This window comes from Ceratosolen solmsi, unplaced genomic scaffold (genome assembly GCF_000503995.2).
Source record: "Ceratosolen solmsi marchali unplaced genomic scaffold, CerSol_1.0 scaffold49, whole genome shotgun sequence".
Classification (NCBI taxonomy): domain Eukaryota; kingdom Metazoa; phylum Arthropoda; class Insecta; order Hymenoptera; family Agaonidae; genus Ceratosolen; species Ceratosolen solmsi.
In genome coordinates this window covers 872,418-890,682 of record NW_011948450.1, presented here as the reverse complement: position 1 = coordinate 890,682, position 18,265 = coordinate 872,418, and the positions used below count along the sequence as shown (strand labels likewise).

The 18,265-nt window shown below is 20.7% G+C and overlaps 1 protein-coding gene across 6 annotated transcripts; it reads left to right on the top strand.

The window, feature by feature from the left end:
• Positions 1-478: 478 nt before the first annotated feature.
• Positions 479-18,217, top strand: Gbeta13F (guanine nucleotide-binding protein subunit beta-1). Of its 6 annotated transcripts, none has more exons than XM_011505023.1 (8): positions 6,241-6,314; positions 6,586-6,702; positions 10,219-10,495; positions 14,310-14,455; positions 15,097-15,390; positions 16,707-16,908; positions 17,252-17,468; positions 18,050-18,217. In XM_011505023.1, the coding sequence occupies exons 3-8, from the start codon at positions 10,439-10,441 to the stop codon at positions 18,154-18,156; spliced, it is 1,023 nt and encodes a 340-aa protein (XP_011503325.1). In that variant the 5' UTR covers positions 6,241-6,314; positions 6,586-6,702; positions 10,219-10,438; the 3' UTR covers positions 18,157-18,217. The 6 variants fall into 6 exon arrangements, with proteins under 6 accessions (XP_011503324.1, XP_011503327.1, XP_011503325.1 ...); XM_011505024.1 differs by lacking the exon at positions 6,241-6,314 and adding an exon at positions 6,340-6,475; XM_011505022.1 differs by lacking the exons at positions 6,241-6,314; positions 6,586-6,702 and adding an exon at positions 479-558.
• The last annotated feature ends 48 nt before the right edge of the window (positions 18,218-18,265 follow it).

Sequence of the window (18,265 nt, the reverse complement as noted above, 5' to 3'; positions counted from 1 at the left end):
TTCAAGTGAAAACAAACCAAAGAAGTGTCTAAGCAATTATTATCATAAAATTCATTACAAAATAGATTAAAATTAATCCTAAGCAGTACTATTTTAACAATGCAATAAATGTGAGTGTAAAATATTCATCCGTGGAATCATCCGCAACTCAAGTACAAAAGAGTGCGCGCATTGAGCTTGCTATCGTTATTACCTCAGCCTGCATTTTGCCATTTGTATATCTCCACTTTAAAATTTAATGTATAAATTACGGAATTGATGTGCATTTTATAAATATAACTTAATATTGCATCAATGCATCATTCAAATCATGCAAATATTCGAAAACCATTAGTACGTATAATTATGTGTGTATACTAAGAAGCACCGGCATCTTTGCGGATTTTGTTTATAAATAAAACAAAAATCACAAGACAAAAAGTAAAGTAACTGTCATAAATGTGCTGATAAAAAGTAAGCTTCATCACTAGGTTGGAAATTTTAAAGCCTCAAATTATAAAACAGAAGGCAAAGATTTGTACAAACAAAAGGTGCGGCTATTCCACTTAGAATAAGTAGGTAAGATATTTATTTTTCAGTTATCAATGAATATTTCTCATTTCTTTTTCTTTTTTTTTAACCTTTTAGGTTATAACTTGTTTTTATTCTTACTTTCACTACAAAATAGTTTTACTATAATTTTTATTATTACTAATACTATATTACTCTTTCTATTAGCTATACTTTTATTATTTCAACAATATTCTATCTCCTATTACCAAACTACCACTGTTATTACACTGTTATACTATTTTCACTCTTATTAATACAATTTTTAATATTTTTCTGCCATCGCTGAACTTCTATAATATTATTAATAAGCAATAGGTAATTAATCTAATCCTAATAAACTTTTATTAGTGTTATTCTTAACCTAGATTTTATTTTATTGATTCGATTAAATATTATTTTAAGATTATTTATAAAATTGTTAATTCATATATTATAGATTATATTTAATTTTTTTATCATTCTTATTACCTTTATTAATGCAACAAATTGTTTTCAAATGCATCTTTATATACATACTTGTATTTACATATATCTATGTTTTATCTACGTTATTGCATGTGTAACTAGTATACTATATTTTGTATTTATAAGAATATATTAATTATAAAGATTCTATATATAAAATATGTTTATAAAATATTTTTTCAATAACATTTTACTAACTGTATATACATTTCATATCTAGCATAGGAGCTAATAACTATATATCAAGGTGATTTTGAGTTCAGTGTACATATAAATTAGAAGATGGTTGATATTTTTTTATTAGATATTCATTAATTGCTTACTAGATATCAATTAATTGCTTAGAAAATATTGTTTTGATTCAAGAACATGTATCCAGAAAATCAATTACATAAAATCTGAATTCTAGTTTTTTTATATTTACAAATCCTATTTTTTGTTTCGACATGGTCAAAACTGATTTTAATCCATAAAACAGATTATTGTTTTAATATTTTCAATAATTTCAATTATTTATTTTATAAATAGTTCAATTTATATTTTATTTTTTTTTATAATAATAACTTTTTATTATAATACATTATAATCATATTCATAATACTAAATCTATTTATGTCATAACTGTTTTTTGTTTCATTATTTTGAATAAAATCTTTTAAGAAACATGTTTTTGTCTGATTTATTGTTTTAATATTTAAATACATTTTCTTGTTTGTATCTATAGTCCACTGTTTATTTACAAATTGTCTTTACAAATTGAAGTTTTCATTTTTAAATATAAAAATCATTTAAGACAATCATACTGTGGTATGTAATTTGCAATGTATAAAAACTTAATTGAATTACAAGGAATATGAAATGCAATAAATAATATTTAAAAAAAAACCTTATGCTTACTAATTTTTAAAATGAATTAGAATTTGTTTGATTACTATTTGCAATAATTAACTTATTATATTATCACAATAATGAAGTTATATTAAATAATTTCATAATATTGTATATCAAAAATCCATTATACATTAAATAAACTATATTTAATTTAATTGATAAGAAGATAAAATGATTAATAAATATAATTAAAAAATCAAATTATTGCAGTAGTTTAGTTCATATTAATGAAGCATAACAAAAAGTCTCTATTTTATTCAAAGGTGAATTATTTTTAAGTATAATTATATTGTGTATTATCAATTTCTCTAATTAAAATATTCTTATTAGTCTAATTCTTGTTCACTTATATAATCAATTCTTACCTTATTTACTAATACTATATTTATTTTAAATATAATCAGGAATAACACCATATAGTTTAATAAAAATTTTTAAATAATAATGATAAAGATAATAATCTTTCTTTAATATATTTCATTAATTATATTATTGCATTAATATCGGATGCTAATACAACCTAAAAAAGATAGATTTGCGAAAATCATCTTATGTAATATAATTATTTTTGTTATAGTTAATAAACACAAAAACTTTAGGTAAAAAAGGAAGATTTTTATTCATAACACTAGTTTATTTTCCTTATATTTATATACATTAGTATGAATGTAATAAGAATTTATAATTTTTTAATTAAGTTATATTATGTAATCTATTAAAATATTTAAAATAGACTATGATAAATACATTATATTTTCTGACGAATAATATATACGAATGTTTGTTATTATTATATTTTATTTGATCAAATTCAATGTTTTCATTTGTTTTTTCCTTAAAAAATATTTTTGTGATTCCTCTACATTATTTTACAAGTTCACCGAACAATAAATTGGTAGTTATATCATGTCAAATTAACTTCGCAATACAAGTATTTGTAATTGAAGACAATTGTTGATATTATAACTATTATATAAATTAATTTATTAAAATAATATTAACAACATTCGTATGTATTCAAATATTTCTTTGAATATTTTGAATTATTAAAATTCTTATAATAATTATCAATTAGAGCAAATTGCATAATTCGTGATTATGAAGAATATTAACATTTTTTTTAAGCTTTTGTGTCAACTTAAACCATACTTCATAATGTAATCATTTTTATGAATATTTTGAAGTGTTATCAAACTTAACAATATTTTTATTTAAAGTTTTTATTTTTTTTTTATAAAAAATTTTAAGTGGCATATTTTGTTAATTCTAGATTTTTTAAAAAGAAATGTTTCATTAATTTGAACTGAAATCTTGAAACATACTCTTTAATTCCAGTAGATTATCAAGAGTTTTAAATTAAAAGTATAATTATAAAATTAGAAATAATAGTAATAAAATCTATTGTTACATATCTACTTAAAGATAGATTTTGTTTAGTTACAATTTTAAATAGTATTTTTAATTGAATCTTAAATTGCAATCGATATATTATTAGGGTATAATAGTAACAGTATTAATGTTCATAATACCTATCATTATATATATTTATATATGAATGACAGACCAATAAAATATTTATAAAAAAAATTCATAGAAGTTCCTTTTTCTATTAAAATACAATATTTTACTAACTTAAAACAAAAAATGATTAAAAAATTAATTTTTCGAATAAAATAGAAATTGTATTCAAAATTTATATAAAAGATTAATTTGTAATTTTAAACTATGTGAAGATTTTAAAAATTAATTGAAAATGTTTTTCTGAAAACAAGTGTGTATAAAATTTTTATTATAAAATATGTTCAATGATATGCATATTATGTTTACATATTCTCATTTTTATTCCGGAATAATAATCTAATTGTTTTTAGTTCTGAAATATATACTATGAAAAATATTTTGGTTTATACCCTATATATTAAAAATAGCGCAATTTTGAAAAAGTTATAACAAATTTTTTTTATTTTATAATGTGTATGTAATAATATTTAAATATACTTTTTAGGTTTCTTAAATTCTCAAATAAATGTTTTTTAAAATTAAGTAAATTTTTAAACAACTAAAATGTGTTTTACCCCATAAAGAATAGAAAATTAAATAAATATGAATGAAGATTTGTGATATTTGAGTATATTTACAATGCAAGGCATAAATTGATTTAATATATGAATCTAAATGTGAATACATATACTATAGACGTGTCGTCTTTTGTCTTTTTCTTAGAGAATTCTACTGTCAGTATCTGTTCAATATTCTACTGTCTTATAATGTATCTATCTGAATGAAAAAAATAAAATTTGATTATGTCTATTATATTGATATTTGATTTTAAATATATGTTAAAGTATGAGTTTAGAATGTATCAAATGTAACTGGTGTATTTCTTTCAAAGTAAACATATTACTGTTTAAAATATTTATAAAAATAATATTTATTCCTGATACATTTAATATAATAAATTTTAATGCTTACATACATTTTATACCAAAAATTAATACTATCTAATTAAAAGCAAATATAATACAACAAAAGATTTGATAAAAAGTACTATAACATATTACCTATATACTTTAACAAGATGTGAAGTTAATGAAATTTGTCAATGCTATTAAGATATTAGATTCCAAAATAATAATAAAAACTAATTGAATGGTTTTAACTCGGATGCCTCTACTTTATTAAAGTTCCATCACTGAACTTAACATAAACTATTTACAGTAAAATGGTATACTTTGCTCCATAACATTATGTTATTGTAAAATGTATTATATAGATTATTTTTCAAACCTATTGTAATTTGAGTTACCCTCAATTATAATTTTTTTTCTTTAATAAGTGCCATTCCGCTATACTCTGTGCATAAGATCATGTACTAACATTATATTATATTTTATAAAGGAATAAATTATTATTCTTTCATTCAACATTTTATTTATGGGCAATCTCCTAAAATGGATTCTAGCTACATTGCAGAACGTGTAATGGTATTATAACCGCAGTATTGATGAGCGAAACCACTATCAGTATTTATCATTTACTGTAACGACGTCTTTGCAATTTCTTTTTGGGTTCACTATAAATTACATCAACCACAATTATTTTGAATTTTGTTTTTTAGCATGGTCTATTCAATAATAATAGAAGGATTACGATTATCAACTTTCGCTCTTATAAAGTTGTAGAAACATATTTTATTTGAAAAAATATTGATGTTATAAGCTTATTGAAAATTATAAATCGAAGTATAAAAAATGAAGAATGAATCATTAAATAAATTTTATATTATTTGTTATTATTTTTATAAAACTAGCTTTTCTGTCAAATAAAAACTTATTAAATTGTATTATATGAAATTATATTATTCTTTATTAGAATATGTGAAATATGGATAAAAATTATAAGTACTTTTAATTTTAAAATATAGTTAGAAACACTTAACTTATTTATAACAGAACTCAACTAAAATATGTTTTAATAAGTTTAAGAATCAACTTCTTAGTTAGTTTTTCTAAAGAAATTTCAAATGCCTGTAAACTGTTGTAGGAGTACTATGTATTTTATTAAATTAATTACTATTAATTTACATTAGTTAAAATAAAAGAATGATTATATCTTTAAAATACAATGAAATATGTGTGCAATACACTAAACATAACAAAATATTGTAAGAATTTTATATTTTTTAATATTTTTAAGTATATGCAACTACATATTTGCATATGTTCAAAAATTATAATTATATGATAAAAATATCGATTATAATTTCAAAATGCTCAAATCTCTGAATATTATTCAGAAAAAATCACCTATTTTTATAAATTATTAAAATTAACATAGTAATATAATTTATTATAGAAATAAATAAATTATGATTTGATTGTATTGAAAAATTCTTATTTTTATTAAAATCTATAATTTTATTAATAGTGTATATAAATTACAGATTAGTGTCAATGATCTCTAATATTATGTACAGATTTTAAATATATTCGTAAACGTTATATTTATATAAATAATTAACAAAAAATAACGTATATAATCGTTACAACAATGTGCGAGTATAAGTTTTAATGATGTTCGCAATATGAATTTCGTAATATCAATATTATATAGTTTGAAATTCGTATTGAGTACAATGTTAAGAACCAATAAGTTAATTTTTCAATGCGCATGCTTAAAAGGGATGTTTATGTTCCCTTACTACTATATTAGTTGGTAATAGACCGCTAGATGCCGTTATCAGTTCTTTCTATATTGCCAAGCTGTGTGGCGCCAGTATCGTTTCTATTTTAATTTCTATTTTTCACTCTTTCTTATTCAATTGTTCATTCATTATGCTGTTACACTGTTCATTAGACCTGCAGCTTACTTCCCGCTGAAAAGTGTTCTATTTTGGGTGTGGTCTGGTTAGTAATTCAATTCTGCTTTAACAGATAAAAATCTTTTAAAAAAAAAGAACCAATTATGAATATTTATTTTAATTTTCTATAATCATAAATCTTTTAGAAGTGATTGTGTTAATTATCAAAACAACAGACAGTTCAAGAATACTTTTATATTATACTAGGTATCCAACATTTTTCCTCCAATGTATTTTAGTTTAAGATGTCTGTGAATATGACATCTATGAGTAAAATAAAATACATGGAGCTGATGTGATCATTTCTTTTTCTATAGAGCGATTTCGAATAAAAAGGTAGTCATAGTCGAATACCCATCGTAAGAAACAATGCCTTGACATTGGTTGCAGGTTTATACATTATTTAAGAAGTGTGAATAAGATATTTATTCAAGGTAACTAATATAAGTACCCTTAATATTTTTCAGAATGTTAGATTAATTGCAAATAGGCACTAGTGTAGTGCAATGATTTCATTACAAGTTTTGTTTAGGCTAAAAGAATATTTATTTTTTTCGGTTAATATTTTTATAAATCATGTAGGTTATGTATTAGATAATTGAATATACTTTAAGTACCTCAAAGTTGTTTTGTTAATATACATTATTATATTAATAAAATTTGATTGAATTTTTTTCAGGGAAATCGAATTTAATAAATATATTAATTTTCTTATGTAAAATACAAATCTATTAGAAAAAAAATCATTTGAAATAATTTTCAAACTTATTCAACTATACAATATAATTAAGGTTTTATTTTTATTTTTTCAAATAATTATATTTTTTATGAATTTATAAAATTCATAGATAATAAAATATTTTTATATAAGTAATTTTTATTTTACTAATATGCTGTGCATTTTCTTAATATTTTTTTATTTATATTATTACCAAAGAAATAACTTAATGTTTTTGACAAATTGTAAAGAGTAATTTTTTATATATTAAAAAAGTTTCAACATGTTTGTGTGTATAAATAAAAAATATATATATTATTTTGTAACCTACTCTGAAAATAAAAATAAAATTTTTAATTTGGAAAGTATAAGTGAATAGATACAAAATTGTTTTGTTTGAATTTGGAATTTGAAAATTTTTTCTAAACTTCTAATAAGTAAGATCAATTATTTTAAAAATAAATTTTTGGCAATTATATTTTAAATAATATGTAATTTGAAAGATCTAAAATTTTATTGTTTTATTCTGCATATATAAAAAAGGATATATTTTTCACAAAATAAATTAAATATTATATTTTATTGTTTCAGAATTTAAAATAATAAAAGTACTTTTTATGGAAAATATTATTGAAGATAAATAATTAAAATTGAAATACTTAAACCAATAATAATTTTAAAAGTATGTAATCTTTTGTGCAACTGTGTAATACTGTTTGATATCTTACTTAAATAAAAGAACTTCATTATTAATTGAATATATGTGTAGATCAGTTGTGTCTAATAGCAAATTCATTACTCATGATCTTATAACGTTTTTAAATTATAAATTAAAACAAAAGTTTAAAAATCATCTATGAATTTAAAGTAAAGTATAATGTCATACTATGGCCATATATTTTATGAATTTTTTTTTTAAATAAATTATAACTATATTTTACGTAACTATGAAACTTGATTTGCAAAATTTTTTAGATATTTTTCTTTTATTTAATTTTTTGTAGCAATTTTTTTATAGAAATTTTATGCATATGTAGGGTAATTATGAGTAACAATAATCAATACATTTATATCATTTTGATAATTATAATTCTTTATACAAATCAATTAAATTGTATATTAGATCCTATTTTCAGCCCTATTCATTGAAAATTTGTTGATAATCTCTATTTTTATCAGTCCCTTATAATTTTGCTATTAATATTTGTATAAACACACATACATTCATAGTATTTATTTGTTCTACAATCCTGAATACAAAGATACTCTGTAATTCTTAAAATAATAATTAAGAAGTAAATTCATATAAATACATGATAATTGTTATAATTAAGTAGTGTTGAAATTGATTTATATTGTTTTTTATGTTATTATTATGTGACAAGCACTTCCAGTATAATAATTCAATGTTTTATAATTTATGCATTTTATTAACTTTTATATAATAAGAGCATAAACATCAAAGTTAGAGTAATTTTAAAATAATCTAGAAGATAAATAAAATTTATAATTTTGAGAAAAGATGAATTAAAATAAAAAAAAGTTGAATTATTTTTATAATTATTTTAAAATCATTTTAGACTAAATAATATGACGTATTAATTGTATTTATATTATAAAATTTATTTATATATAAAACCGAACATCGAAGATAAAATGATCCATAAGAATAACACCTATAATTTAATATAGATTTAGTTGCTTAAAATAAAATTGTATTATAAACTATTTTGTAATCCTAAGAAAGTATGTAATACTGTTTTAGTAAATATGTAAAAATATATTTTCCAGTATCTAAATAAATATAAATATTGAATATAGAGTAACAATATTAATATTAATAGCAATCTATAATATATATTCATAAAAAATGTAAATTAAAACGTTTTTTAACTTAATATTGTTAAATATTAAATTAATGTGGAAATCTTTTTAAACTCAATATTTGGTGGCAAACTTAAAACTGTGAAAAACATTTTTAATAATGCATTCACTAATATTGTTTGTACATAAATTACTCCAAAAATAGACAAATTATTAATATTGATATTAAGTTTAAAAAAGAAGCTATATGTATATTCAAATTTACAATGCAAATTTATCCAAAAGATGCAAGGCCTTGTCTCGTACTATTTGTGAGCGTCTGTCGACAATTATTAAATTGTTTTGATGTAAATTTTATACCGATTTAAAGATGAAAATACTTACAAATTTTTACATTTACTAATCTGTAATACTATTTTATGTAGTAACAAAATTTATCCCTTATGATTTCATAAAATCCCTCCTAAGAAGAGTTTTATGTTTAAGAAAAATTCATGCAAATTTTGTTATACCATTTAAAATAATTCGTTTATATATATTTACTGTAATAATATTAATTATCATTACAATTTACTTATTTTAATTTAATGTTCATATGTAAATAAATTTATAATTTTAATATAAGGTACTTTTTATAACTACATTCGAAAGAAAAAAAATATTCGAGCTAATTATAAATTTTCTATATATTTAAATACATATAAAGAAATTGACCAAAATTTTTTCAAATATTTATGCAATCACTTTGCTAGAATATACCCATGAAATATCTTGAACGATTTCACATTTTTATTATGCCCTTAAAATTTTAACATAATTTTAAATTTTAAATTGAATGGTTAATACATTAAATTATTAATAAATTATCATTTGTGTCAATAAACTAAATAGTTTTTGTCTATTTTGGCCAAACATTTAGAAAAATTTCATAAAAACAAATTTAATGCCTTTTAGAGTTCTTGTTTATACATTCCTGTTTTCCAGTCTGTTTTTTTGTAAGATATTTGGCAAAATTATACTTTGACACTTTAGAATTGTCTTAAAATTTTTGTTGTACAGATTTTTTTATTAAACTACTACTAAATTTTTTTACTTTTAATTCATTTTTTACTAAACCAGATAACTTGTTTAAAATTATGATAAAACAAAGGTCTAAGACCTTATATTATTTTAATGTCTTACAAATAATTATCTAGCATTGCACAACATAAAATTTATATAATATATAATATAATATATATAATATTTTAGTAAATTAAAGAATTATTCTATAGTTTTTTAAAATTTTGATATTTAGTTAATAACTTTGAAATATGTAATCTAAATAGTTTATTCTTTCTTTACATCTTAAAAAAGGTTTATGCACTTATATTTTCGCAATAAATAAAATTTTTTATGTTTTTTTCAGACCTTACATAAGTACAATTGAATGCAAGAGTATCATTACCACCGATGTTGCAACAGCAAAGAAAGGCGTTAAGTTGAATGGAGTAAGATTTCCGAAGGCATTTATTTAAATTTGGTTTTACTAGTACTACAATAAAACAAGTCTATCCATTATAATCTTTGCCAAAGAAAACGTGAGAATACATTATAGTATACGAAAAATAAATACAAGACAGCTTATCATGAATGAATTGGACACCCTTCGTCAAGAGGCAGAGACCCTCAAAAATGCTATCAGGGTTAGTATGTCAACATGTGATTGTTAGTTTGTGTAAGTTCACATCATATCTTGCTTATATCCATGATCTGAAAAATTCTAATCTCGTAATATTGATAATTATATATACAATATTATGCTACACAAAAATTTTGTAGATATTTACTATTCATATTTAATACATTTTATATTTTGCACTTATGTAAATTTCATTTTGTAAAATTAAAAATTTATTTGAATAATTTACACCCCTATATATATTCCATATTCATGTAAAATTATAATTAACTTAATAATTTTAAAAGGCCAATTATGTATGCATTCCATTCATGTTCAAAATCATAATTTGCAAATTCAGTATTGGTTTTAAAACTAAAACTTTATTATTTTAGAATCATTTAAGCGTTTAATAATTTTAAATATTTGAATTTAAGTGAAACTATAGAATTGTACAAAGGATAGGAATTTTTATTAAATATTTTAAAAGTTATGAAAATTTTTATTTTATAAAAATTAAATACCTGAATAATTGAAAACACGATATTAACATAACAAAAAGTCTACGATTACAAAAAATACTACTTTGACTTTTAATCCTTTCACCTAGCCTTAATTTGCATTATCATAGAAAAAGTATTATTTAAATTTGTATTCATGTAAATTCGTATTAGAAATAACACGGAGCATTATGTATAAATGATATTGTTTAGGAAATATTTTTTATAACTTAGACAATCATTATAACAAACTACTAGATTATTAAACTATAAAACATATAATGTTGAATTTTCGACTATTCAATATTACCTCATTAAAATAATATTGCTTTATTAAATATTTTATAGTTATGGTTAACAAAATTTATAAGTACTTGTTTCGATTGCGAATATAATAAATCATGATCTTTGTATTGACTAATACATTTAAAAAAATTTTCAATAATATAACAAATGAAATCAAAATTATTAAATGTATTATGAGTACCGCAAAATTCAGATGACAAATAACATTATTCCGTATGTTTGTAAATATGTATGTAGACGCAGATATGTAAATATTTAAAGCTGACTGATTATAAGCGTTTAATAAAATATATATAATAGCAAAAAATACCTAGTGTTAGTATACATATATTATCTTACATATCTAATTAACAAATATATACAAAATTAGTCTTGTCAAAAATTCTTATTAGTTGATTTATCATTACTAAGTAAAATAATTTTGTTGGTTATTTCAATGAAAAAAGTTTTGACCTTTTAATCGGTTCGAAGCAGTTTCCTCTTAATTATGTTCAATGTCACAATGAAGAACTGACTTGTCAATTCTATAAAAATGGGTTCATTTACTTATGACATTCGGTTTTAACAATTTGCTTTTATTTTTATTTAATTTTAGTTTTAATTTACAGTTTTAATACGATTTTATATAAATATTTTTAGAAACTTCTTTGTTTAATAGCACTAAATAAATTCTACTAACAATGAGATTCTCTTTTCCAAATGTATCAAAAGCATTTATTAGTTAATGTTTAAACTATGTTCATTCGTTATAAGTATTACAAAATATTTCTTTAGCAGCAATGGTGAATAATATCCGAGGCTATTTAGATAAGAATAAATTTGGATAATAAAAATTAATTATATTAAGTAAGTTTTTTACAAATATTTGTGTTGTAAATAATGTAGCTTTTTTATAATATATATTATAGATTTTTAATAATAAATATAATGAATTTTACAAACAATAAATTTTATTATTTATCGTATCCTATTTTTTTTTAATTTTTGCAATACATTTATCATTAATTTTGAATAGTATTTTATTAATATACATGCGAATTATAAATTATAAATTTCCAATGTTGGATTGAGAGCCAAATTTGAAACTTTTAATTTGTATATTTTTCTAGTTATAAAAACTTTTCTGAAATGGAGTTGCAATTTAAAAATTATATGAGGTAATTTTAAATAATTAATTATAAAAATGGGCACGGAAATCGAAGTTAAATAAATATAAATACTCGTTGAACTGTACAGTGAGTATAGCGCAAAAAACTTAAAACAGTATTTGAAAGATTGTACATTTTTTTCAAAGTAAATTTATTGTCCAAAAATACGTAGAAAGTTTTAATATCAAACTCGAAATAAGATATATTTAAATTTAAATTTAGATCCAAAATCCAAACTTAAAATATATTTTATTCAAGACATGTTTTTAAATATTCATTTCATTGTGAACTCATCGGATAAAATGCATTATATATTTAAAATATTAAAACATAATGTAATGCAATTAGTACAATATGCAATTAATAATTTACAATTATTTATTACAATTAAAATATTAACATAATTAGTTTACATTCGCATAATAATGAATTATATTATTTTAAATTTTCATATGCATTATATTTTTGAACGAAATGTACAGATGTTTTAAAACGTTTCGTGTTCGTTAAAAGCCATATACTTTTAAAGTAATATATGTTAAAAAATACTAAAATTTTTACAGTTTTATTCAATTTTTTAAAATCGCGAATACCAATTTTACATTGTTCAGTAATGTAAATATTTAAAGATATTATATATGTATATATAGAGATTTTATTATTACATGAATAATTTAAGTATTCTTGTTGAAAGAATGTATATTTTCAGTCTCTCTATTACGTATTAAAAACTGAATCGCATAAAATTTATGATTGAAAAAACATTTTGCATACAATTTTAATCAATTTAAAAAATTGGATTTAAAATTTGAATTACCTAAAATAAATCGTTATTGAATAATTTTTAGATGATACTATAGTTTTATTCTGACATCAAAACAATATTTATTTTTAAATTTGAATATACATGGCAGAAATAAGTAGTGTATAATTAACATTTTTTATTTTATATGCGTTGATATTGACATAATTTTAAAATAATGATAATAAAATGAATAATTTATAGTGTTATATAATAATATAGAAACTAACACTGAGAAAATAAAATATGCTTTTTTGAAATCTGGTTTAATCTATAGATGGTACCAAAGATAATTGATTAAAATTCGGAGAAATATACGCAGGCACCGACAGAAAAATTATAGTATATAATTATATTATAGTATATTATAGTATATCGCAAATCTGTTATTAAAATGTTAACAATTTGGTTCAAATTCAAAGGTATTTTAAATAGTTTTTGAATTAGTTAATCAGTTATTTATTATAAGAAAAAATTTGATTATTCCCAATAATTTAGAATATGCTAAATAGATAAAGAGGATAGCGGTACATATCTATGTATTTTATGCTGTTTTTGACAACATCGCATGTCTCTATCTATACTTTGATTTCTTTATATCTTAATAATTCTTTTTTTTTTTCTTATTACATTCATATGTTCCTAATTTTTATATTTTGTATTCATATAATTTATACTAAAATTATATAAAAATCTTACTATTATTTAAGAACAAATATAGTAATATGTGATATATTATATAATTAGCGTCATCAGTGAAAATATTTTATAAAGCAATGAATTATAATTGCTATCTTTTACGATATGCTGAATATATGTAGTTTTATGTGATAAAAATAGAAAGAGGTACTAATTATTTTTTTAATTTAAGTTTGGTTTTTTATTAAAACAAATTTTAATTTATTTTACATAAAATAAATACATGTAGTCATACAAATATTTCATTCAAATTTGTATCAATAAAATACTCTGTGTTTATATATATATATATATATATATATTAGTATTATTTAGATCTCATAAAATATTAAAATAATTTAATATTAATACGATTCATATCAAAATCAAACATTTTATTTGAAGGATGCAAGAAAAAATGCATGTGATACAACTCTGGTGCAGGCAACGGCCACAATGGAACCAATTGGTCGAATACAAATGCGTACAAGACGTACTCTTCGTGGCCATTTAGCAAAAATATATGCTATGCATTGGGGCAGTGATTCAAGGTACTTGTTGGTATACGTAACAATTTTGATTAAATATTTATATAATGTAATTACTTGCGCTAAGAAATATAAAGAATGTAGAATTGAAGTTAAATTTAATTAGGTAGTAAAAATGCGATGCTTACATGTAGACAATTTTATATTTCTAAAAAAAATTTGTAATTTCCTTTACGAATCCTTACTTAATTGAATAAAAAATAGAGAAGTTCCGATTAATGTAGTTGTTTAAAGATGTAATACCTATCAAGAAATTAAATAATCATAGAATATATTAATTAAGCACTAATAAGGATAGTTATTAAGAACCTTTTATATGATATACCCATAATAAGAATGGATTATCCATAAAATATGTAAATATATTTATTATTTTATAATTATTTATTTAGATAAATATTTTATTCAAATGATATATCCGTGACAAAACCACATTACTTTTTTCACTTTATTTATTTTTATAAAAGGAAATAGCAACTATCTGTAAAGATAATAAATACATTTTTATTTATCATCAATTCATTAAATAGTATGTTTTTTTATTAAAATATTTCCATTAGTCCAAAAATTTTACGCGAATTAATTTAAATTTAAATAAATATAATTATTTTAATAAGCTGAATATTTTATTGTTTTAAATATAGGAATCTAGTATCAGCATCTCAAGATGGCAAGCTAATCGTGTGGGATAGTTATACCACGAATAAAGTTCATGCCATACCACTACGTTCATCATGGGTAATGACATGCGCATACGCACCGTCAGGAAGCTATGTTGCTTGTGGTGGATTGGACAATATTTGTTCAATTTACAGTCTTAAAACTAGAGAAGGTAATGTTCGAGTCAGTAGAGAGCTTCCAGGACATACCGGCTATCTTTCTTGCTGTCGTTTTCTGGATGATAATCAAATTGTGACTAGCTCTGGTGACATGTCTTGGTAATTAAAGTATTAAATTTATTCTTATTTAGATAAGAAATTTAATGTACATAGTTATTTTTTCTCATTATTTTAACATATCAACAAAAAAAATGTACAAAATATTGTTTACTTTATTCCCCTATAAAATTATAGCCAGATATCTGAAAAAATTTCATAATTATTAGTAGTTAAATTTCGAAAATTGAATGCAAGTATTAAAATCCTTGTAATTTTAAATTTTCTTTAAAAAAAAGTTAATAAAATAAAATTTACAAAATAAATAATTAATATATTTTAGACTAAAATTGTCTAATTTAAAGGTTGCTAACTTTCTATACAATACAATTTTTTGCCATGATTTTCCTCCACATTTTAGAAAAATAATCATCTTTTCTAGCCTAACATAAATAAACTCTCATAAATTCTATTTAAATTTGTGACAAATAAGATATTTTTCCACTTAATTTAAGACTTGCAATTTTAAATTACATTGATTTTTTTAATTGCAATACTGTAATATACATATAAAATAAGTATATTAAAAATAAAGTTACAATTATATTTAATACTTTTTAAATAAATTTAATAGTATCAATAAAATGAAAGGTATTTATATATTCTATATAAAAAATTAGGTAATTTACTGAGTATAGTAATAATTTATTTATTGCTGCTTTACAATGTTATAAAATTATTACATTTATTTCTTATGGAAATAACTAAAATAATTGTGTTATGTTATAGAGGCGATTAGTCATATGTTTGTAATACATTTAATAAACTAATTAAAAATACAAAAGTAATATATCTTTTTAACAATAAATTATCATTGTCTTGCATCTTCTATTATTTGTAAGTAAAGTTGTGTAAAATGAATAGTGGCTCAGATTATTTTTATTGTTACATTTTTTTATTATAATTTTTTTATTATTTTGTTATTATTATTTTAAAAAATTCTTTAAATATAAAAATGCCATTTAGTTCATTTTTTTACATTTTAAGTAAATTGTACTTGTAAAAAAATGTTTAAATCTTTAGAATTGTATTTTCAAGCATTACAGTTAATAACTTTAAATTTATAATTTATATATAAATAATTTGCTTATTATTTAAATAATATTATGAATTATTTTATAAACTTTATGTTATAAACTAATAGCGATGTTAAAATTGTTTAACAGAATCTTAGAACCATCAGCATTTCCATATCATGTACAAGAAATATCAAATATTAATATTAACAATTATATTTATCGTATACATAATATAAAATAAAATGATAACTAAAAATTTTAAAAAATTAAAAATTAGGTTTAATATAAATATGATTTTAGTGCATTATGGGACATCGAGACTGGTCAACAGTGTACCTCATTTCTTGGGCATACTGGTGATGTTATGTCCTTATCATTAGCACCTGACATGCGCACTTTTGTTTCTGGTGCATGTGATGCCAGTGCAAAGCTGTGGGATATTCGCGAAGGTTCTTGTAAACAAACTTTTCCAGGTCATGAAAGCGATATTAATGCCGTTACGGTATGTATACATTTATAAAATAATATATTTTTGTGTTATTTACGTATATTTATTTCTACCAATGATATTTTTCATGATCTATGCGAAATATTAATATATTAATAAAACGTTTATTATTTATAATTTTATTTTTATTAATTTATAATTTAAAGATAATTTCAATAAATTGAAATAGGAATATTTAAATTATTTTATTTATAAAATGAAATATAATTTGCTTCCATTCATTTATGTAATCATCAAAAATAATTAAATATTTTTAAAAACATAATTTCAATACATAAATTTGTATACTTCTGACAAAAGAATAAGATTAGAAATTTGTTGTTTAAATACATTTTAGTTTTTTCCAAATGGATTTGCTTTTGCTACGGGTTCAGATGATGCTACTTGTAGACTATTTGATATAAGAGCAGATCAAGAATTAGCTATGTACAGCCACGATAATATCATTTGTGGAATCACAAGTGTATCTTTTAGTAAAAGTGGAAGATTATTACTTGCTGGTTATGATGATTTTAATTGCAACGTTTGGGATTCTATGAAAACTGAACGAGCTGGTGAGAAAATTCATTTTTATTTCATTAAATTAAACTTATACAGAATAAAGATATATCATTTTATTTAAATATTAAATCCTAATAATATAATCAATAGGAATTAGTTAATTTTAGAAATTAGAAATAAATCTAAATGAAAAGTTTCTATTTATAAATACAACATAATATGTAAAACAATTCGTAAATAAAAAATAATATTTCAAGAAATTATTAATTGAAGTTTTATAAAAATTACTTGTTTTGAAAATCTTCTGTTATGCATCTAAATCACAATTTATAAATGATTAACCATAATTATTTGAGAAGACATCTATAGATTAGTTTCAAAATTTTAAAGTATTATGACTCGTATAAATTGAATATCTTCAAAATAGTTATTATGTTTTTGAGCAAAAATATAATATTAATATTTTTGTATTTAAATTTAACTATTACTTGAAGACAGTTCTCTTAGTAACTAAAATAGTAACTAAAAGGACAAATGATTTCAATTTAATTATGTATGAAATTTAACAAAATTTATATACACCAAAATGCAGAATGTTGTATAGAAAATAAATCTCTTACATTTATATTTTCAGGAATTTTAGCTGGACATGACAATCGTGTATCATGTTTGGGTGTTACGGAAGATGGGATGGCAGTAGCAACTGGATCTTGGGACTCATTTCTACGCATTTGGAACTAAAATATAATAAACATAATTATATTCTTCAAAGAGTTAATTTTTATCAGTCAGAAAAGTACACCATAAAAATAAATACATTGGTACTTTATAATGAATAGAACAAAATAGT